The sequence below is a fragment of the Mytilus galloprovincialis genome, chromosome 1 (genome assembly GCF_965363235.1).
Source record: "Mytilus galloprovincialis chromosome 1, xbMytGall1.hap1.1, whole genome shotgun sequence".
Classification (NCBI taxonomy): Eukaryota; Metazoa; Mollusca; class Bivalvia; order Mytilida; family Mytilidae; genus Mytilus; species Mytilus galloprovincialis.
Window position 1 is genome coordinate 33244322 of NC_134838.1, and position 24098 is coordinate 33268419.

At 31.9% G+C, this 24098-nt stretch overlaps 1 protein-coding gene across 1 annotated transcript; it reads right to left on the reverse strand.

Moving 5' to 3' along the window:
• Positions 1 to 5134: 5134 nt before the first annotated feature.
• LOC143071973 (UDP-N-acetylglucosamine transporter-like) lies at positions 5135 to 23820 on the reverse strand. The gene is made up of 3 exons (XM_076246706.1): positions 23496 to 23820; positions 14489 to 14835; positions 5135 to 9639 (listed from the first exon to the last, which is right to left on the reverse strand). The coding sequence occupies exons 1-3, from the start codon at positions 23617 to 23619 to the stop codon at positions 8989 to 8991; spliced, it is 1122 nt and encodes a 373-aa protein (XP_076102821.1). The 5' UTR covers positions 23620 to 23820; the 3' UTR covers positions 5135 to 8988.
• Positions 23821 to 24098: the final 278 nt, after the last annotated feature.

Consider the following 24098-nt stretch of genomic DNA (forward strand, 5'->3'; position numbering starts at 1 on the left):
AGTTTTGTTCTTTACCTTGATTTGTCTCTTCTTAATCCATTTACGAGTCTTGAACATCGGTAAACTATTGTTGCTTTAGTTCTTCTAAATGTTTACAATATTTCTAGGGTTATATCTCATATTTAACGTATTACTACTCTACAATGGGCCAAATATGAGGTTCCTGCTCACTCAACTACAAATAGAGGCTCTTAAGAGCCTGTGTCGCTCACCTTGGTATATGCATATTAAACAAATTACACAGATGGATTCATGACAAAATTGTGTTTTGATGATGGTGATGTGTTTGTAGATCTTACTTTACTGAACATTCTTGATACTTACAATTTTCTCTATCTATAATAAACTTGGCCCTTTCGTTACAGAGGAAAATAAATTGTAAAAATTTACAAAAATTTACAAAATTCATGAAAATTGTTAAAAATTTACCATAAAGGGCAATTACTCCTTAAGGGGTCAACTGACCATTTTGGTCATGCTGACTTATTAGTAGATCTTACTTTGGTAAACATTATTGCTGCTTACAGTTTATCTTTATCTGTAATAGTATTCAAGATAATAACCAATAAAGGGCTGCGCTTTAGCGCATGATACGCCCGTTGCTCTTTTAACTTGTTTTTGAAAGTGTTAGTTATTGTCCCAAAATTGGAAAATCCCCCCTTTTTTAAGCATAAAAATTCATAACACGGAAATGTAAAATCTGAAATTTATAAAAATTGAAAGGGAGCTTACATCAATAGATATAAAAAATTCACCAAAGTTTCATGGACATTGGTGAAAGCCTTTTTGAGTTATTGTCCGAAGTGTTAAAAATCCCCCCTTTTTTATGAATAAAGCCCCATAAATCCAAAACTTAAAATCTGAAATTTATAAAAATTGAAAGGGAGCTTACATCAATAGATATAAACAATTCACCAAAGTTTCATGGACATTGGTGAAAGCGTTTTTGAGTTATTGTCCTATGAGTGGACGACGGACCCCCTTTTTTATGAATAAAGCCCCATAAATCCAAAACTTAAAATCTGAAATTGAAAAAAAACAAAAGGGAGCTTACGTCAATAGATATAAACAATTCATTTAAGTTTCATGGAAATTGGTGAAAGCGTTTTTGAGTTATTGTCCGAAGTGTGGACGACGGACCCCCTTTTTTATGAATAAAGCCCCATAAATCCAAAACTTAAAATCTGAAATTAAAAAAAAACGAAAGGGAGCTTACGTCAATAGATATAAACAATTCACTTAAGTTTCATGGAAATTGGTGAAAGCGTTTTTGAGTTATTGTCCGAAGTGTGGACGACTGACGGACAGACGGACAGATGGACAACGGTATACCATAATACGTCCCGTCTAAAAGACGACGGGCGTATAAAAATGGCAAATTTTCTTCAACAAGAGTGCACACACTGAAATGTCTCGCCTTCTTTACTAATCATTGATATTATGTTGATAGTCCTAAGTAATAATAAAGCTTTATTACAACTGTCATATAAACATTACATTAACCAAGATAACTAAACAAAGACCAATGAACCATGAAAATGAGGTCAAGGTCAGATGAACCATGCCAGGCTGACATTTACAGCTAACAATGCTTCCATAAAACAAATATAGTTGACATAATACTTATAGTTTAAGAAAAATAGACCAAAACACAAAAACTTAACACTGAGCAATGAACCATGAAAATGAGGCCAAGGTCAAATAAAACCTGCGCGACTAATATATAAATCATAAAATATTTCCATACACTAAATATAGTTGACCTATGGCGTATAGTATCAGATTAAAAGACCAAAACTGAAAAACTTAACTTTGACCACTGAACCATGAAAATGAGGTCAAGGTCAGATGACATCTGTCCGCTAGACATGTTCACCTTACAATCATTCCATACAACAAATATAGTAGACCTATTGCATAAAGTATGAGAAAAACAGACCAAAATACAAAAACTTAACTATAACTACTGAACCATGAAAATGAGGTCAAGGTCAGATGACACCTGCCAGTTGGACATGTACACCTTACAGTCCTTCCATACACCGAATATACTAGCCCTATTGCTTATAGTATCTGAGATATGGACTTGACCACCAAAACTTAACCTTGTTCACTGAGCCATGAAATGAGGTCGAGGTCAAGTGAAAACTGTCTGACGGGCATGAGGACCTTGCAAAATGAGGTCAAGGACATTGGACATGTGACTGACGGAAACTTCGTAACATGAGGCATCTATATACAAAGTATGAAGCATCCAGGTCTTCCACCTTCTAAAATATAAAGCTTTTTAGAAGTGAGCTAACACCGCCGCCGCCGCCGCCGCCGCCGGATCACTATCCCTAGGTCGAGCTTTCTGCAACAAAAGTTGCAGGCTCGACAAAAATTACCAATTGGGGTCAGTAACCCAACAACCAGCTTTCCAATTCATTTGAAAATGTCAGGGGGGTGGATAGATATTGACTTGATAAACAATTTCACACTTGTCAGATTTGCTCTAAATGCTTTGTTTTCAGAGTTTTAAGACAAAATCTACATTTTACCCCCTATGTTCTATTTTTAGCCATGGCGGCCATCTTGGTTTGGTTGGCCGGGTCACCGCACACATTTTTTAACTAGATACCCTAATTATGATTGTGGCTTAGTTTGATTAAATTTGGTCCTGTAGTTTCAGAGAAGATTTTTGTAGAAGATTACAAAAATTTAAGAAAAATTGGTAAAAAATGGCTATAAAGGGCAATAACTCCATAAGGGGTCAACTGACCATTTTGGTCATGTTGACTTATTTATAGATCTTACTTTGCTGAACATTATAACTGACCATTTTGGTCATGTTGACTTATTTATAGATCTTACTTTGCTGAACATTATAACCGACCATTTTGGTCATGTTGACTTATTGGTAGATCTTACTTTGCTGAACATTATTGCTGCTTACAGTTTATCTCTATCTATAATAACTTTCAAGATAATAACCAATAACGGCAAAATTTCCTTAAAATTACCAATTCAGGGACAGCAACCCAACAACTGGTTGTCCGATTCATCTGAAAATTTCAGAGCAGACAGATCTTGACTTGATAAAAATTTTACCCCTTGCTCTCAATGCTTTAGTTTCAGAGTTATAAGTCAAAATCTACATTTTACCCCTATGTTCTATTTTTAGCCATGGCAGCCATCTCACTGGACACATTTTTTAAACTAGATACCCCAATGAGGATTGTGGCCAAGTTTGGTTAAATTTGGTCCAGTAGTTTCAGAGGAGAAGATTTTTGTAAAGTTAACAACGACGGACGACGACGACATACGACGGACGCCAAGTGATGAGAAAAGCTAACTTGGCCTTTGGGCCAGGTGAGCTAAAAATGTCAGGTAAAGCATGTTCTCGTATATCTCATCAATAATAGCAAATATTCCAAAAATAAAAAAGAATCTTCACTTTAAAGGTTCCATAAAGATATATAGGCCAAAAACGACATTCTTACCAAGCAAGAATCGTTTCTGTTCACTACTGGGCTGCTCAGTTGATTGAAAATGGTATTCAGCAAGTGTTCAATGTACCAAACATTCAATAAAGATGGAAAATAAATGTACGATAAGAGAAACAGTTATGAACTCCTGACAAAGGAATAGAAATGTTTTGAGATGAAGCAGTTGTTTACATCATCTGCTACTGCATATTGTATAAACACTTCATAATGTGCTGCGCCCCACATCCTTTTTCTGGATTTACCTTCATCAGGAACACTCAAACCCATTTTTTTTTTAAATCTGAATATATAATCTGCATTGGAGCCATTTGGAGCCAGATGAAGCCCAACTATAGATGCAGGATTTTCTCGCTGTTTTGAGGATCCATTTGTGGACTTCAGCTATTTTCTGCTCTATGATTGGGTTGTCTCTTTGACACATTCCCCATTTCCCTTTTCAATTTTATAGAAATACATAAGGACAAAATGAAAAGTATTGACGGAAGACGAAAAGTCAAACTGATCTTTGAAAAAGGGAGTTGGAATCTAACAATCAAAATACATTTGGTGTGAATTTTTGATAGTATGATTGCTATATATCCTTATTCTAATGTTAAGATGATGTATAGGAACAATTATCATGAATATATTTTCAATGGACATAAAAACCTGAATGCATATAATAAAAACATCTTTTATTTGCATAATTGTCCCTCGGTACAGTAAATGCACAATATATTCAACATATTCCAAAAAGATAGAATATTTAACAACAACATGATAACAATAATATTATCATATTTAAATTATATTGTAATACAGTATCTATAATATTAACCTATGTTTTGAACTACAATGTATGCATTCACTGTTTAACTAAAAATAGCAACTGACTTTAATTCGATTAAATGATTACTATATGCTGGAATATTTGATTAATTAATCTTTTTAAACTTCAATTAGTCTCTGATTTAGTCAAAATAGGTAAATTACATTCTAAGAATTGATTAGGGATACATTGTTAAGAATTATAAGACAGCAACCCAAAAACAGATACCAGTACCACAAAAACAAACCCATCTAGACTACAGACTAACTTACAGTCTTTAATAACAAATAAATAAACTTGTGTCTACACAATATTTCAGTTGTCAATTGCCCAAGTCTTCATTAAAACACTGATTATCCAAATGATTGTATTTTAAAAAGAAATATATATGGAGGGAATAATATTCTACTGGTCATGTGACAATTGAAACAGCTCATCCTTTTTTCGAATTACATAAATACCTTTTAATATACATTAGCAATCAAAACAATTAAATTAGATGCCATAAAACTGATACAATTGAAATATAGATTAAAGCTCTATGTAGGCAGCAGCAAAATACAACAATGGGAAAACATAAAATTCAAACTACTCTAATACAATTTTCAAAACGTATAAAACTCCACAAATTGCAATTTGTATGTTCTGATCCTACTAAGAATCATGGTGGCAAAACTTCAGAATAATCTGGCAACAGTAAGAGTAGTTTTTGAAACAAAAGCAGCACCATATTTTAAAATGAACGAAAGATGTTGTTGAATAAACAAACACTATGAAGGGCTTCAAGTATGGTCATATTTATCTCAATTAGAGATCCTAAAAAATAAGAAATATCAAATATATGAACTGCATTATTCATCAATAATTTTAATAACAATATTCAACCGAATGTAACATATGTCAATGGTGTCTGGATAACATTATCATACATTTCATAAAAAAGGAAAAAATCAAACAAAACATAAACCACTAAAAAAAAGAGCTAAGTAATGTTAACAGATGCTGTACAAAGCATTAAATATATCTAGCCATTGTTATGTTTTTAAGCTAAATATCAACAGTTCTCAAACTTTTATGTTATGAAATCTAGAAAGTGAACAGTTTAACCTTGAGATTTATTACACATGACAGTGCAGTCAGTATTTCTTTTGATCAAGAAAGCAAACACAGTGCAGTCAGTATTTCTTTTGATCAAGAAAGCAAACACAGTGCAGTCAGTATTTGATCAAGAAAGCAAACACAGTGCAGTCAGTATTTCTTTTGATCAAGAAAGCAAATGTCCATCTTTACAAAGAAATCATGACCATGGTCCTGTGGTAGTTTGCATTAAGTTGTTAAGGGATGTTTTCCATTTGATTGTCAGGAATGATTATTAACCTGTTTATACTATAAATACAGAAATTATTGCGATTTTTTATATTGCCAAAAATGCGATCGCAATAATTTATACTCGCATTTTCATGTTTTTTATATAAATTAAATGGGACTTTTCTCAAAATTGAAAATTAAAACTGCATTTTAGCCTTAATTGACTAATTCGCAATAATAAATGTAAAACAGTAATTTCATTTTTTAGGGACTATGGATCAGGAAGGATTACCTAAATGCTTATTACAATATATTATGAGAACTTTTAAGGGACTATCGTTTTTACATGATGGCAAGAACTCACACTCAAGTGATTCAATTTGACAACTCCTATTTAGGAGCAACACTGTCCCTTTTTTTTTGTATCTTAAATATTTATTGGCGAACTCAGTTCAGCAATCCAGCTGTACCCAAATGAAGTATATCAGCTTAACTCAATCTATTAATAGATATCTTTGAGATCATAAACATATTCAAGATAAAGAAATTTCTACTAACTGTATAAGGATTTATATTCAAGTAGTTTGACTTTGATGATTTTCAAGGCTGAAGCTGTTCTCTAGATTTTATTTAGCATATTTCTTCTTCATATTACCATGGTAACTGTTAAAATATTTTCACCTTTTTAAATTGAATTGAAAAATTAGTAATAATTTACCCTTTATATATATATTTCCCACTATAATATGTTTATGTTTGTTTTTTAAATTAAAATGATAAAAAAAAAAAAATCCACAATAACTCCACAAAGGGTGCAGAATACATTTATAACAATAACCTTAGAATCATTTGTCCCCTGTTATGCAAATTATCCACAATTGAAGTCCACATTTTATCAACAAGAACCCAAATTGCCCTGCAAAGTATAATGTTAATATTAAGAAGTCTGGCAAGATTGAACCTAAGAAATAGATCTATTGTACAGACCTAGCAGTATACCATTGTGAAATTAAAAACCTGCCACCCCAAGAAAGAATTGGAAAATCGCACATCTAACAATGCTAACTAAATTTACACATGGTTTAAGGAGGTAGACCTAGGTTAAGGGAAATAACTCTTAAAATCATCCATACGTTTGTGTCAACCATTTTCAAAAATATATTCTAAGCTTCTAGGTTACATAGACTATTTTTAATCTGTTTCAGGTAAATGCTTAAAATACATTGATGAACTTGACTTTTACAAACGCTCAACTGATTTAAAGAGTAATCTCCCTGAACCAACATCTACCCCCTTAAACAAGATTGACAAACTGTTACAGTAGAATCTTTTCCTGTGAAAGTTAACTTGTACAATAGATATTGCTATTCTAATTCAACGTCAGATTTTTTGTTACTATTTCTATTTTATAAATAACACTGTGCACTTCTGCATGTGACCACATTATAAATGTTAAGTAGATATCCCACAAATATTTTGATTTTTGAAAAAGTTGTTATAAATATCATAATTGACAAATTAAATTAACAGGACAAATCTAATTAAAAATTATTCAAAAACCATTTCATTTTAAATTCTTTATTAACTTTGAGCCTTATGGCTCATCAGTATAATCAAGTACATTTTCACTAAAAAATTAACTAACCAATGCTTTAAACCCAAATTTGATTGTATTTGTATATTTTAACCCTCACATGATCATGTCAATAAAACACTTATCATTCCAAAACAAACATATTTGTTTAAAGATAGGACTTCACACAAATAATTTAGTCATTATATTAAACTGCTCTACAATAGCTACTTTTACTACTAAACCCAGTTACTGTGAATTCAGAAATTGTTTCGAGTGCATTTATAATTTGGATTTTTTGAAGAATGGATGAAAATACAAGATTGACTTTTGCAAGTTCGGGCAAAACCCTCAACATACAAAAATATGTATCAGATATCAGAATGCAAGTTGTTATTTCTTGTGATACTCACACAGTTGCATTATTCGCATTAATAAAAACCTCACAATAATTTCTGAATTTACAGTGATCAATGTTTATTAAACCATCATAGATGATAATAAAACTAAGTATGCTCAACCCTCAATAACACATATTCCTTTCAAAACAGATCTACATGGTATCTGGCAGTTTGGAAATGATTGGGTAACAAATATTCAACCATGATAATGCTTCAAGAAACAAACTAACAAATAAATACATGTGTATATATTACCAAAACAAACAATAAAATTCAATAATAACAATATTAATGGGACTAACGATGCGTGGATAGGATATATCATCAATTAATACATTAATCCTGTATTTTCTAATCTGAGATTTCTGTCAATATATAATAATATATACAGCTGTTTATAACACAATGAACAACAGTTTTTTGCGTTCATTTTGCATACCGGTATATATGTTAATTAAAATCAATATACATATATATGCTGGGTTTTGACAGCTGATAAATTGTACTACATGTACATAAGTCAAGTTAAAATGATATACTAATAAATGAAAACACTCAATTTTACTCGAAGTAATACTTATTGAAGGAAGTATAAAGTAATTTGATGTTGTAAGGAAGTTTTCTTATAAAAGAAGGGAGACAGCTCTACCCCTAATGTTTGTAAACTGTGCATGTAAAATATTGAAATAAGTAATGATTTTTTTAAAGTTAAAAATCTTTTTTTATGCAAAATGTTGAAGAATATATGTTAATACATTTTTTTTAGAAGCTTGTATCTGTTACAGAAAAACTTATTCACATATTCCTAATATCATTTGTAATTACTGGATAAATGGTTTACAAAGCTGTCAGGAAGAGATTTAAAAGTATTATTACAAGATCTTTACTAAATACTTTGAAACAATATTTTGCTAAATGAATACCATATTGATGATAAGTATAAATAAAGCTGCTGAATCACAATACAGAAAACAATTGGTTTGAAAAATATCTATTTTCTGACAAGTTTTTTTTCATAAATACTTTTTATAATTATTACTGACTTTGACAATACAAAAAGGATACTGTGGATTCATTTATTTTTCGTGGGTACCAATTTTCCTGGATTAAGGAAAACTTGCATATTCGTGGATATTTAATTTCATGGTTTTGCCAAAATCTGCACAAGCACTTATAGAATTTGTCATTCGATGATCATTTAATTTCATTGTTCACCTGTACTAGCGAAATCCATAAAAAAATTTGGTGTCCCAGGAATAATAATAAATTCACGTTAATAAGTATAATACCTCTGTTTTGATTGTCGGATGATGTAAAACAGTATAGTATATAAGAATAATTTCAATTATTATTTGAATACCTGTTCTCCTACTTTATCATTTAGACTTAAAAGCAACTAAGCAACTAGATTCATCTGATATTGACCTTTCCATCAGTTGAAGGAGAGGCCCCAACAGGATATTTACTATACATATAAACAGAATACATTACTAACGAAGCACCAAGTGAAAATTGCATTGTTAATGTGAAATCGAAAAAGTATATAGATGCTATACATGATAAAATAATGGCCGCTGATGTTGCGAAACCCTTTAATATATTGTCAGCATATTTCACTACAACTGCTACACAAAGCCCTCCAAATGATTGTAAAAATATAACAAACCACACAATACTATGGTAGCCATGGAAAAATCCTTTTTCTGTAACTTTTGTCCCATCGTTGATTTCCATGGTAATTAATCCTATCACAACACCCAGACCTCCAAGTTGTACATTTCTTAACCACACTGATCCTTTGGTTCCTTTTAAAATCTTTTCAAAATACACTCCTGCAAACCCTGACATACAGCATGAAATGACAACACAGATGAAGCCTAACATTGGATTCTGTTCTACTGCTGGTGGGGCTTTCTGTTTGGATTCTGTTGGTTGTAATTGTACAATTGACACACCAACAAACAGAATGACAAGTGAGGTCCACTGCAACTTGGAAATTTGTTTGTTCAACATAAACACAGAAAAAACGGCTGTGGTTAAGATTTTTAGCTGATATGAAACCTGAAAAAGAAAAAGAGACATGGATATGGTACCAAATGATTATTCGTATAAGAAAACAAAGACACCTTCTTAACTTTCTAAAAATTAAACAAGAGGTCCCTTGAGTATAGTTAACCTTTACTTCATGTACTTTGTAGACAAACATTCCAACCTTATTAGAAACTGACTACAAAAGTCTCATGTATCATTTATATCCTTCAAAGCATTCAAAACTTCTGAATTTGTATATTAGAAAGTATGTAGGTGACGTACTTATTTGTAACACATTTGTTGATGATGCTCACTGAGTATTATAAATATCATTCAAGGTTTTCTGATCCAAACATGAATTACACAGATAGAACTTCATAGCAGGGGAATAAGAAATAATAAATGATTCTTTAATAATAGGTATATCATTTACTATTGTGAAAATTAAAGTTTAGTATTAAATATCCAGTACCTAATTTATAAGATTATAAAAATATCTAATGAGAACTGATCCAAATTGTTTTGCTTAAAATATACAATATACTATATCTACATGTATATATACATGTATGTAGCTATAGGTCACAAAAATGTACACATATCCCATTGTACATGTACATTAATCTTTATTCCAGAAGTTAAATTTCATGAATACAAGTACAAATGTATATAAGGCCAATTAAAATTAATTGATAGATTTTCATCCCCGCCCGCCCCAATTTTTTTATTTTTGAAAAAAATTACGATTTCCGGATTTTGTTCATTTCCGTTGCCAGTGACCGTCGATATTTCGTTTCGTGTAAAACTTCCTGTTTCAAATTTTGGTTTTCGTATTTCTTAGAGTAGTCTCAGTGTTCTCCCCAGGCCGTTTTAGCGTCGCGGTACCGCGACGCTATATATTTTCACCGTGATGCTATAATAATTCCCGCGACGCTATAATTATTTTGAAGATGCTATTTTACTTGTCCTCAATTTTGAACTTTCATCTATTATCGGTTTATATGATCATAAATTAAATTATATCACCTTTAATTGTAATCCCTTTAAGTCGGACACTAAAGGCAATTAAGAGATTAAATAGCTAGGTGTTAATTGCCCTCAGGGTGATAACTGTAAAAGTGTTTGGATGCGAATATCCCAAGCTGACACTTGTGACATGACTAACACCACGTGTCTGCAATCACCAATATCGACATGGAAAAATGCAATCACAAAACAATTCGAAATCAACGTTTTGTATTACGAAATTTCAAAGATTGAAACGATGTTATTTTTTTTAAAAAGGTCGTTTATATGTGCAACTCTCCAAAAATTACTTTCTTTCTCTTCCGGTAATACGAGAGCGAGAATTTTGGTTTAGAGCTAAAATAAGTTTAATACTTCTTTAAAAAGTTATCATAATTGGCTTAAGTTTATGTTTAATCCATTTAATGCATTAAAAACGTCTTATTCATGCACAATCTCTTGTCAAACAATGTTTATTCTCGGACTCATTTTCGTAAATTTTTCTACGGCCGCCATTGCACATTTTTGTGTAAACTACGGATCGGAACTGGAACAGATATGACAAAAATCCGCATTTTCACGATAATGACAACAGATGGACAGTAGACAGAAAAAATATACCAAGAGAGAAAACTACGCATTAACAGACTATTTGCTAGATAACTTTGTTAAAAATACATATCATTTTGATGTAAAGATAAGAAACAACTGGGACTAATTCATTGAGTGCCATGAAACAATGAATTTCATAAACATGATAAAAAAAAGTTTTTAAATTGATTTTTTTTTTGTTACTTTATCTTTACTTGATATAACATAAAAAATAGTTAATTTTGTGTACTATATATTTAGTTTTGTATATATACAGGTTGATCTATAATGAACCATTCATTCATTTGACTTATTGTTGGGTAACTGAAACCACATATTTATTTTTATTTGGCACCAGAGGAAAAAAATAATTCTGTAACTATAAATGAATAAAGAAAACATAAACTGAAACAACTGTTTTTGTGGTTATAGTTTAATTGTATTCTCAGTTATGAATTGAACAATATAAACTAAAACATATAAAGGAACGCGACGCGACAAACGACATTAAAAATAATAGTTATTTTTTTCTACGCAAAATGTGATGCTATCCAAAATTTCTGGGGAGAACACTGAGTCTTACTGAATGATTAACTTAATTTGATAGATTCTGCTGATCTATGATGACAACATCGTTTACCGAGAATAAAGACTGATTACGAGAAGGGCATGAAATATTCGGGTAACGAGTAATACGCTGTGTCCAAGAACGCAAATCGCCGTACACTATGTCACAAATGACACAAATGTTTGTGAGTAAAACACCTTGGATTTATTTTTTTTATACAATGACTTTGTGTCAAGAAATTTGGACTGTGAAGTAAACCCAAAAGCGTCAGAATCGTGGAACACATTTGACTGGAATAATGAATTTGATACAAGCATGAAATTTTTATATTAATAATGTACGTATATAGAGTTAAAGAATCGACAAACATACGCATTTTTAATTTATTAATTTACAGCAAGCTCTTAGATATTTTAGCCATGCCTTTCGTTTTTTGTAAAAAAAAACAAACAAAACAAACAGCAATCATCCTCTGTCCCAATACCCACGATAGAGTCATGTTCTACATTGTAATTATATTTGCATCTGTTGCATATTAAGGACCAACCGTATTATTTCAACACTGTTTGAGTTTTCATTTTATTCTGTACTTATCGTACTCGTGTTGCATACCAATGTATTTGCTTCATTTTATTAGGACAACAAAACATAGCTTAGAAAGCAAAATACATTTGATGTAGGTAGTCCAACTGAAGAGAGCATTTCTTCACATTTCTGCTGTTTACTATAAAATAGGTTTCTAAAGCGGCAATTACATGTAGAACAGTGGTTGCCAATCCGAGATATATATATATATATATTTACGAATTTGAAAAAGCGGCACCAGCATATGGAGTTAATGTGTATCAATATTGATACGTTACTCTAGAGCTAGCTCAAAGTACGCTGATTTTTTGAAAGAGGAAGTACTGCTTTCTCAAAAGTTGCTAAGACAGGGCTATGAATCATCAAATTAAGGTCATCACTCAATTTTATGGTTGCCATCATGAGCTGATTGGCCATTATGACAAAAGTGTGTCAGAAATCATATCTCAGTGATATTCTTTCTCAATCATAACAACCTTCCATTATTACCGAACCAAACAAAGAAATTACATGACAGGTGACGTATAAGGTGCAGGAAATGCTTACTCATCCGGAGCACCTGATTTAATTCCTGGTTTATAGTGGAGTGTGTGTTGTTTCCTACTTATTATTTGTAACTGTTGATGTAAATGTCTTTTGGTTTTATGAGTCTTTGGTTACTCCTTGGTTTTGATTGTTATTGTCTTATACACGATACCTAATGGATGTATTTACATGATATAAGCTTATTACTACACTTCAATGCATATATGATGGAATAACACGTGACAAGAAAGAAGGTTTCATATGAAATAAAATTTAAAAAATAAAATCCTCCCACCCGCCCCATTTTTTTCAAAAATTTGGATGAAAATCTACTAATTAATTTTAGTTGGCCTAACTCTTTAATTCTTTGAAAAGGTAGAATGCATTTTAACAAATAAATTGAAATGTGTGCAAATCAGTGTTTTTAACTGACATTGATACTTAAAATTTACCATAAACAGGATGTTTATTATTGTTTTCTCATTTAGAGGGGAAGCCCTTGGTTAACAGATATATAACTACTCAAATCATAAATTTAAGGATTTGCTTTTAATTATGGCTTTTAAGTTAGTTAGGAAGTAAGTAAGTAAGCAAATAAATTGTATTTAAAGTCAGCATATATGTAAATAATAACAAATCAGAACATTAGGTCTGGCAAGCACATTTAATGGAATATTTATATCTTTAGCTTTCATGGGAAGCAATTCAAAATAATCTGTGAAAAGTTTAAAATAATGAAGTTAACTACTAACACAAACATTCCAGTAATTTTTAAGCGTTATGTCCCTTTAATACCTAAGTCAGACTAACATAACTCTTTAATATTTTCCATTTATCTCATTATGTAATTACTCATGCATGTAACCTGAATAACATATCACACATTTATGTATGTACATTTTGAATATATATTTTCAAAGTGATATTCTTATAAAAATCAGCTGTCTGTATATTGGACCCCAGATGACTTTTTATGTCATTGGGTAGTTGTCCATTTGAATAGATCCTTTATCATTGAGAGCAATTTTTATTCATGTCTGCACTGTACATGTACATTTGCATGTTCACAACTTATCACAAGCAATTTGAATGCAGTGCTGCACCTAAAGTTAATAAATATAAATAACTGGTATTAACATGTTTAACCCGGACCCTGCCACATTCTGTATGTATGTGCCTGTCCCAAGTTAGGAGACTGTAATTCAGTGGTTGTTGTTTGTTTAGGTATTACATATTTGTTTTTCATTCATTTTCTTATATAAATCATGTAAATAAGGCCGTTAGTTTTCTCGTTTAAATTGTTTTACATTGTCATTTCGGGGGCTTTTAAAGCTGACTATGCGGTATGGGCTTTGCTCTTTGTTGAAGGCTGTACAGCTACCTATAGTTGTTAATTGTTTTTTTTTAATTAAGTAATAATGAACATATAATATATATAAAGATTCATCTCACATTTCAATTTTATTAAGGAAGTCAAAAAAGAATATTCTGTACAAAATCAAACACGCTTTGCCTTACCGTTCGAAATAGTCCCCTGTATTATTCATACAGATCATCAAAGTTTGATTAATGAAAATGAGGCTTCTGATATATAACTAAACATACCTGGTAGGTAGCAGCATCCAGATTAGACACAGCAACATACAGTAGATTATTCTGTAACACGTAAATAATGGATGGAATGGAGACTTTCACACAATCCATTGGCTGTTTGATGATATTATCGACTAGGTGCTGGACAAATTTCGGAAAACTTCCTTCTTGGTATAGTATAATTCCTAACGATGCCAATACTTTGAATGCTTCCGACATCACGACAGCAGTAGTAGACATGAACATGTCCCCCTTTTGAGTCCTAACATACCTCATCGTCAGGATAAGGAGGGTGTTTTGTAGGGCCAACAATACCAAACTTACGTACTTCAACATTGGACTGGGTTCTGGTTGCTTTGCTGTAATTAAATAAACAATAATTTGAGATTAAATTACAAAGAATAAAATGATCTAGTTGTGTTTTACCAAAAAAAAACAAATTCCTCAATTAAAAATAATTCCAAGTTTAAATAATAGCCTGTTATATATGCACCCTATATTTTGTTTCAGATTTTGTTTATCAAAAATATTGATTCTTTACTGTCTTAAAAAGCCTGAACATACATCATTTGTATATGTATCTTTCAGTACCATCTGCTGTAAAGTATGAAAATGTGGTAGCAGCTTTTACTGGTATGCAATATTTTTCAGTTTATGTAGCACACCTTATATACTTCAAAATATTAATAATACAGTATCTAATGTGCCTGCGATGCAAGCTGCTATGTTAAAATCTCTTACAAATTAAAGAATCATGTATAGCAATGTTCTTGAACAAACGAAATTTTATAATGTATTTCAAATGTATAAAATAATGTTTTTTAATGTCATTTGGGTATATCTATATACAACAAGATGCTCATCAGGGCACAGATTTATAAATCTGAAATGAGAAATTTTTTACCTCCCCTTTTTTTTTTAAATTGTCTAAATTGTCCTTTAACCAGAACCAAAACCCTTGTTTCCCCCCTTTTTGCCCCTAATTGCTTCATGATTTTAGCCATAACCCCCCCACCCCCCCATTACCACCCCTTTGTAGTATGGAAACTTGTGAAACTCCCCCTTGGAGCAAGAACTCCAAAATTCAACTCCAGCCTTTCCTTTGTAGTAAGAAACTTTGTAATATAATTTCAGACAGATCCATACACTTAAACACAAGTTATTGTCTGTAAACTTGAAAAATGCTTCTTTTTGGTCCTTTTTTTGCCCCTTATTCCTAAATGTTCAGGGATATTAACCCCAAAATGAATCCAAGCCTTGAGACCCTTCATTATATGTAACCTTGTCCCCTTTTTGACCCTTAATTCCTAGACTGTTTGCCCCACAACCCTTAAAATAAATCCCAACCTTCTACCGAATGGTATGAACATTGTGGTACAATTTCAGAGCAATTGAAATACTTATACACAACTTATTGTCCTGAAACTAGATAAATGCTAGTTTTGGGCCCCTAATTCCAAAAAGAGTTGCGACCATAACCTCCAAAATCAATCCCAACCTTTCTTTTTTGATTATAAACATTGTGTTAAAATCTTATTGATTTCTATTCACTTATTCCAAAGTTATTATCCGGAAACTATCCGTCTTCGAACGACGCTGAAGAGGACAACGATGACGACAATGTGATACCAATATACAACCAAATTTTTTTTAATTTTTGCAGAGTCGTATAAATTAAAACATGTGAAAGTTATTGCAAACTTAGACATTAACATGTAACACATGAGTTCTGATCACTTTTCATATAAATGGTATAGGGTTTCAGATTATCATGTATTCTGTCTCAATCAGACCTTCACAAAAAAGATTTATCTGTAAAAGTTTGCATCTGGTACTTTGACTTGCTTAATGTTGCATGTGCACTTTAAAATTTAAAGTATTTGCTTTTAAGGGAGTTCACTACTCAGTTTCAAAATAAATAGCTTTTCATAACACTAGTATATATTGACAGGGAATTGAAAAAGGAATCATAAGAACAAAAACAATGTATAGGTCAATGTGCTTGTTTTCAAAATATTTAGCCATTGAAATTTTGGCTGGAAAATGTTCTCTCTTGTTGATTTTTCATACCTTTATCATTGACATGTTTCAGTTCTCAAAAACGATTGAAAAATAAATAAAATTTTCTAAGACTTGTACAGATGGCTTATCATTATACATGTAAAAGATTTATAAAAAGAAAAATGTGGGTCAATGGGCATTTTTTTTAGGGCATTCAAATGTTTAAAACCAGAGGATTCCGAAAATCTGACAAAAGTTCCAAAACATGACAAGCGAACATCCTTAGTAACAAGATAGATACCTTGCTCAAGTTCCATATTTTCCTTGAAACTGTGAGTACAACAATTATATATCCCTCATAACTTAGAGCCCAGAGCATTCATTACACATGTTACATGAATTAATGTCTACTCACAACCCATGGCCAGAACATTACACGAATTCCAGTCAGCTCAATCAAAATCAAGTCAAATCCCCCAAAACCTAGTAATTAACAAGATCAGGTCTGATAATGAATAATTTTATACAACCTCGAAAATTAAGACATAATAAATTTGCTCATATTGCCTTTAAAGTTGTCTATTAAGAATTCTTATGAATAAGATTTGTCATCATGTTCATAATTAAATAAAATTATTCCTTTTTTTTATGAACATGTAACTGATTAGTGAATGAACTTCCAATACAAACTTATTTTTTTATTACCTTCAAATATTTACCCATGCAACATCTTATTTCTTTATGCCTATAAACACACTTTATAACCAATTTTAACATTCAACATGAATAATTGGACACATGTTTTCTTTGTTTGTATACTGTTAATATTAATTAGTGCAGTGTTTAATTTAATGAAAGAAGACATGTTTGTGTAATTATTTATAATGCAAATGACTCTTAACAACATAAGCATTAGAATTTACATGACTTTAACCTAAAATTATATACACTAAGAATATGTTACATGGAATTTCTTTTTGAACGAATACTTTACCTCCTCACTTTAATAATGATATCAATTTTGTTATTTCTATCAATCTGGTTTAACTTAATTTTAGATTTTTCATGTTTATGGTTTTAAAACAATATTCTGATATTAATGTATGAATAAAGTGCAATAATCACCCATACATTGTAGGGGACTTTAAGCATTACATTTGACTTCAGGCAGATGGGAAGTAGATCCTATTTTTTTTTTTACTACAAGTGAATGAACTAAGATTAGTGACAGTGTTCACATATATATATACCAATACCGGTATGTATGATAATTTGAATTTAAATAGGTAAATACTAATATAATGAAATGTAACGTAGGAATATAACATATTAATTTATGGTACAAAATCCATAAACACTTGAAAAAATGAAACTTGAAAGGAAAGGATTACACCATTTACAGAGATGTTATTGCAATTCTTTGACTTTTAAAAGGCAGCAGTGATGTGTAATAAAAACTTGCATCTACATGTACCGATAATTACATGTTGTTTGATACATAATGAAGCATGTATATAATTATGCTGAATAATTTAAATGAATTACAGATCTAGGCAAAGGAATGGTTACAGTTGGCTTGAAATTGATAAATTTAAAACAGAAAAAAATCATTTGGACATTACGATAGGACACAACCAAATATTTGTCAGATAACTTGACAGAAAATATGGAACAAATATATACTAATAAGATTAGAACAGATCAAATGCATAAGGAGGAAGTAATTACAAATAAACAGAAGGGCTTATTTCAAGAATAAATCAGTCTCAACCAGGTAAACTGTGAAAACAAAAGGCATTACATCTCACAGTTACATGTACATGTATCAAAGACGGGCAAAGAAATGGATAACTATGTTGTGCATGCAACTCTTTCTTTAGTTTTCAATCAAGGTCATCAAACTTTACAGAAAGATTGCATATCTAATACATAATATAAAAATTAAAACTGTTTAAGGAAAACTTATGAACATTTTTCCAGACTACCAGTCATTTGTTTCTTAGCAAAATTTACCAATTTGGTACATTTTCTACTATAAATTTTGTAAAATCAACTTCTCCTGCAGATCCTTGAAAGTTTACAATTCTATGAGCACATACATGTAATGAATTTGTGCACCTACATATAGAATAGTTTTTGAACTATTTACCTTCATTTCCAGACTTTGAAACATAGTCTCCACTTTTTAAGAAACATTCTGTGCAACAAGGCCAGTTGAGTCAGTGCCAGTAATGGAGAATTTTTGTTTTAATACTTCTTCCATTACATTTTTCTTAGCAAAGATTTTCCCTTGTGGATACTGACACCTTCTCATTTTTCTAGTAATTGGAAAAAAAATTATGCCATGGGTATTGTAGTTCCCATGGGTAATTTAATTGCAGTAATCTTCCAAAATTGTTATCTGAATTGTTTGATAAATTTTTATAATAAAGTGCAAGGAAAGTTGGTAAGAAAATTATAAGATAACAATAAGTGGGAATCTGAGTTAAAAGAACACATATATACAAGACATTCCTAAGTAAAAATCTAAAATTGCCTTTAATTGGTCATAATTTTTTAAAACAAAGATTGGCAATATTTATAATTTATTAAAAATAACTAGATTTTTTTTTCAAAACTTGTTATAGAATATAAAATCACTTTAAACAGCCATTTACATCCGGTTTTCATATACTGTCTCTCTCTATGTATATTACATTTCAAGCTTAATATTAATGGAAGATAAAAGATATTGTGTTTTACTTAAGACAATAAGACAAAAAAAACAAACCACTAAGGCAGCAACCATTTGATTTTCTGGGGGGGGCTATGGTTTTTTTTGGAAAAAAAAGTTTGTTTCCAGGTTTTGGTGAAAAAAATAATTTGTTTTGGACCCTGAGAAAAAAAAAATGTTTGTTTCACCCTCAGCTGCCACTATATGTAATGCTAAAATTGAAAGAAAAAAATTGTTTTCGGTTTGTCGCTAAAAAAATAGATTGTTCTTCGCCGAAGGCGAAAAAAAAAATTTGCACAGAAAAAAAAACCATAGCCCCCCCCAGAAAATCAAATGGTTGCTGCCTAAACACTTGAAAAAATAACTTAAGCAAAGAAACAGCTCTTTTATGCTAATCTCCATAATTTAATCAAAAAGTGTTCTACTGATAATTTTTTTTTAAACAGGGGGCTATAATTATTAGAATGATTTATAATATGAATGAATTTATAATAAAACAGACTGTATAATTATTTAAATAATTTATAAAAACAGACTTAGACATAAGACATGCAAGACATGCATGATAACTTTCAGTCGATTCTATAAAGGATTTAAAAAAACATCTTTCTTTGTTAGGCCACGGTTTTTTAATTTGTTGGTTTACGGATTTTTCGCATAAAAAAGTCGGGTCGGTCGGTCGGAAAAAAAAAGAAAAAAAATATCTTTCAAAATACGCAAAATAAATATATATTTCACCTTACTAACAAAATGTTGGTCTTATATGCTGTTTTGTCATCATTTCTTAACATTAAGTTCGTTGAAATATTATTGATCAGTGATCATAAACATCGCATGACATCGTTTAATAATTTCCTGTAAAAAAGGGGGTTGCACGGACAAAGACGAAATTAAATCGTCATTTCACAAACAAGAAAAACAGATTCGCGTAGCTCTCAATCAATTCCAGAAAACTTGGTGAATAATGATCTTCAAGCACAAAAACTGATAAAGAAAAAAATATAAAAACGTCGTACAAAAATAAGTTTCAACACACGTGTCGAAAAACGTAATATGGTAATAGACTCGTCCACTGGAAAAACGACAATATCGGGTTAATCAGTTGTCATGCAATCCGGTTTTTATCCCAATGATCGATATTTTTTGTTATCTATGAAACATGAAAATTTCAAATGATTTGTTAATATTCAGTACTTTAATTGATGTACCTCAATCCTCAATCTTAAGGCCTGTTGGCACGAATTGTCCCAATGTACGGTTTTACTCTCTGGTGCGTTTTCCTCGATGTATTTTCTTCTCTGTGCTTTAAATTTGGTATGCGCTGGTTAAGATTGGGATTGAGGAACAGCAGTATTAAATCTGCCCGTTCTGTCAATGTAATGTGCCACTGTTTGTAATTTGGCTTTTGTCTCTTCTGTGTTTTCGCCGTCCAGTCTTGTCAGCATAGTAGCTAAATTCAAGTTTCTGACCCCGACCTCTTTGGATATTTGGTGTAGCATATCTTCTCGTTCTTTTTCATAGTAGGGACACTCCAGAAGGAAATGTTGAGGCGTTTCAGGTGCTCCACAGTTGCATGACTCTATGGCGTTGGTTTGGCCTACTCGGTTCTTGTAGTAATTCAGTTCTGTATAGCCAGTTCTTAGTTGGGCGAATATACTGAAATGTCTTTTAGTTGGGAAATCATACATAATTGAGTGTTTTGTAGTTGGTATTTTTTCATAAAGGTCCCTGCCTCTCTCAGATATTTCCCATCTTCTCTGCCATTTATTTCCTGTACTTTTGTATGCTGCTTGTTTGACGTCCTGTAGTGTTATGACGTTATTTTCCGGTGGTAATTCTTTTGCTTCCTCTGCCGCTGTTTTTGCAAGGATGTCAGCCTCATCATTACCAACTATGTTGGCATGTCCTGGTGTCCATGCTACAATTACATTGAGTCCTTTTTGCCTAAGATGTTCAATATTTTCTTTTATTTCTCTTATTACGGAGATGTAGCTGTTTGGGGCCCAGTTCAGTGTAAGTAATCCCACGGCGCTTTGACTGTCAGAGAAAATTTTGATTCTTTGTATTGCATTGTAAATGTTTTCTGTAATGCAGTATTCTAGGACCATGAGAATTGCTATGAGTTCCGCTAGAAGGATGGATCCTCTTTGTGCCACAGGTCTATGTAATCTGGCAGCAGGTTTAATGTGTTCAGCATAGATAATTGCACCTGCTCCACAGGGTCCTGGGTTCCCTAGGCATGATCCATCTGTAAACGATATTGCTTGTTCTTGTGTGCAGTCTCCCATGAGTTGGTTAATGGTTTCCTGGCAAAGTTCCTGTTGCTCATTTGTCCTTGATTTTGAGTTGCCTAGTTGACTCCAATATAAAGGTTTTGATTGAGTCATTTGAGTTTCTCCCAGTCTGTAGGTAAACTCTGGTTCTATAAGATTGATGTTTATCTTTGTCTGTTTTTCCATTTCTGCTGCTTGGCTTAGTGCTTTGCCCATTGGTGTTGGATACTTGTCATATGCGTCATGTTCTTCATACCTCACAAGTTGCTGTTTGATTGGTTCCTGTGCAGATTTGGATTTAATCTTTGCAATCTCTTTAATGGCTATTTGTTCTAGTCTCAGGTCTATTGGCATAACTCCTGATTCCACTTCTAGTGCTTCTCTGCCAGATGTTGTAGGCATATCCATGCATAGGATAAGTGCTTTTCTCTGTACTCTGTCAAGTTTTTGCAGGTCTTTTGGTTCTGCTATTTGCCAGGCTGGACTACAATATTCCATGACTGATCTGACTAGACTGTAGTATAATTGTAATAACTTTTCTGTCTTTAATTTGCTGATCTGTCGCACTTCTCTCAGAATAGTTAAGTTACGGTTTGCTCTCTTTTCGATTGCATCAATGTGTTTACTGAAGGTCATTTTCTCGTCCATAATGATTCCAAGAAGCTTTGGTGTTGAGTTGTATTTCAGTTCTTTACCTTGAATCAAGATGTATTCCACCTGTCCACATTTGGACAAGTCTATTTCTCTGAGATGATGCATCTTACGGACTGATGACAAATAAGGGAAACGAACTTATTTTGTAAGTGGTTTTAAACACAGGTTTCGTTCCACAAAATTATTTGCGCAAAAGACATTTCAAGGTCAGTTATAATTGATTTGTCTATTTTTAGAAACGTAAATTATTTTTCACAACAGAAAGTGTTACAGTCAACTTTGTTAATGATTAATGCATTTCATTTCATAATAAAGAAAAATTTAATTATTTTTCAGGGATAATGCATTTAAAAGGGTCGGCGGGAATAAAAAAGCATGAAAAGTCAATTTTATTTTTATTCTGAAAATCGGCAAAATCGGGTCGGCGGATCCGTAAACCAACAAATAAAAAAACCGTGGCCTTAAGTTAATCTCCTCATTTGAAAAGGTGTAATAAAAGAAAATTAAATATAAAAAGAGACTTGCTTTGTTTCTACACAATGAATATGACATTTTTAAAAGCATTTAAACTTATTCAATGCCATCTTCATAGAGATCCACAAAAGTGATAAATGATATAAAGGTAGCTAGATGAACAATGTCAATGTGAATCTAATTTAAATTGGTGTTAAGAAATCAATGGTTCATCATCAGTGTTCATGGTGAAGGTTCTTTGTTTTACTTTTCAATTTATTTATAAGAATTCTAGAGAATTTATTAATATCTTATTTTAGACTTTATCATGTTTATACAATCTATACTATTAAACAAGAAGACCTCATTTTGTGTGTCCCTTCTCTTCCTTCCACAATAAATTAATCATCACGCCTCTGTGTCCTGTAGGTACCATTCATAGTTGCATTTGTCATTCATTCTTATGATTATTCATATTGAGTTATTTTGGGAGAAAAACGATAAAAAAGAAGAGGTATAGAATACATGTACTGCCTTACTGGAAAGTATCTCTCACTTGTACCAAGGACGTATTATATATGTTAGTTATACGTCCTTGCTTGTACTCAACTGATACCAATTTCTTTTTTGGGAGGTTAGGACAATGTAGGGTGGGGTGTGTGCACATCCTGATATTGTTTTAATAAGTTGAGACTGACTCCTACCAGTGCCTTTTGAAACTGCCTCCTCTGCAACAGGACACAGTTTATGTTCATGTCGTTTGCAACGTTGCAATTAATTAATATTAAATTACATTTACACGTGAACTATTTATAAACTTTTGTGAATTTCAAGGGCCTGTAAATTGACTGATTTCAATTGAATCTCTATTAACGATGTGGTCTATCTCATATCCTGGGCATACAGGTTCTAAGTTTTGCATTACCTATAACTTTCGCATCATCAACCAGTCCAAGCTCAGCATCCCGAGTCTTCTCGTTACTTATCATATTGATTTGTGTAGTTTCTGACGTAGACAGCAGTGTTTCTGTTTGACAAGTCTGTGACATTTGTCGGATCAAAATATCTTGTTCTTACAAATCGATTTGGCTCCGACTCTGTCAACGCGTATAGACGGCAGCAGGTGACATTTTTCCAACTGAGTTGACAACACAGGTAAAGCGGACCACGTCATCAGTTTAACGGATCGGGAAACAGGATTCAGTGTGTATTGACTGGTTTCTGTTTCTATACACTCTAGAGTAGCTTTCTATTACGAAATGATGAGTGGCTACCAGTTGTTATCAACGCGAACCTCCACGAAAGCACCTAAGAGTTACTGAGCCGATTCCGCTTCTGCTTAAAAAAGAACTTATCCTGTTTATTTTCGATGAAAGTCATGATAAGTCTAGAGATATTCCGCAGACTTGAAACTTTGAAACTTGAAACTTTTTATTTCTCAAGACCCCATCAGGGGTATGTGAATATAAACAATAATAACAAACAATAACATATATACAAAATAATGAGATCATAGAATGACATGGTT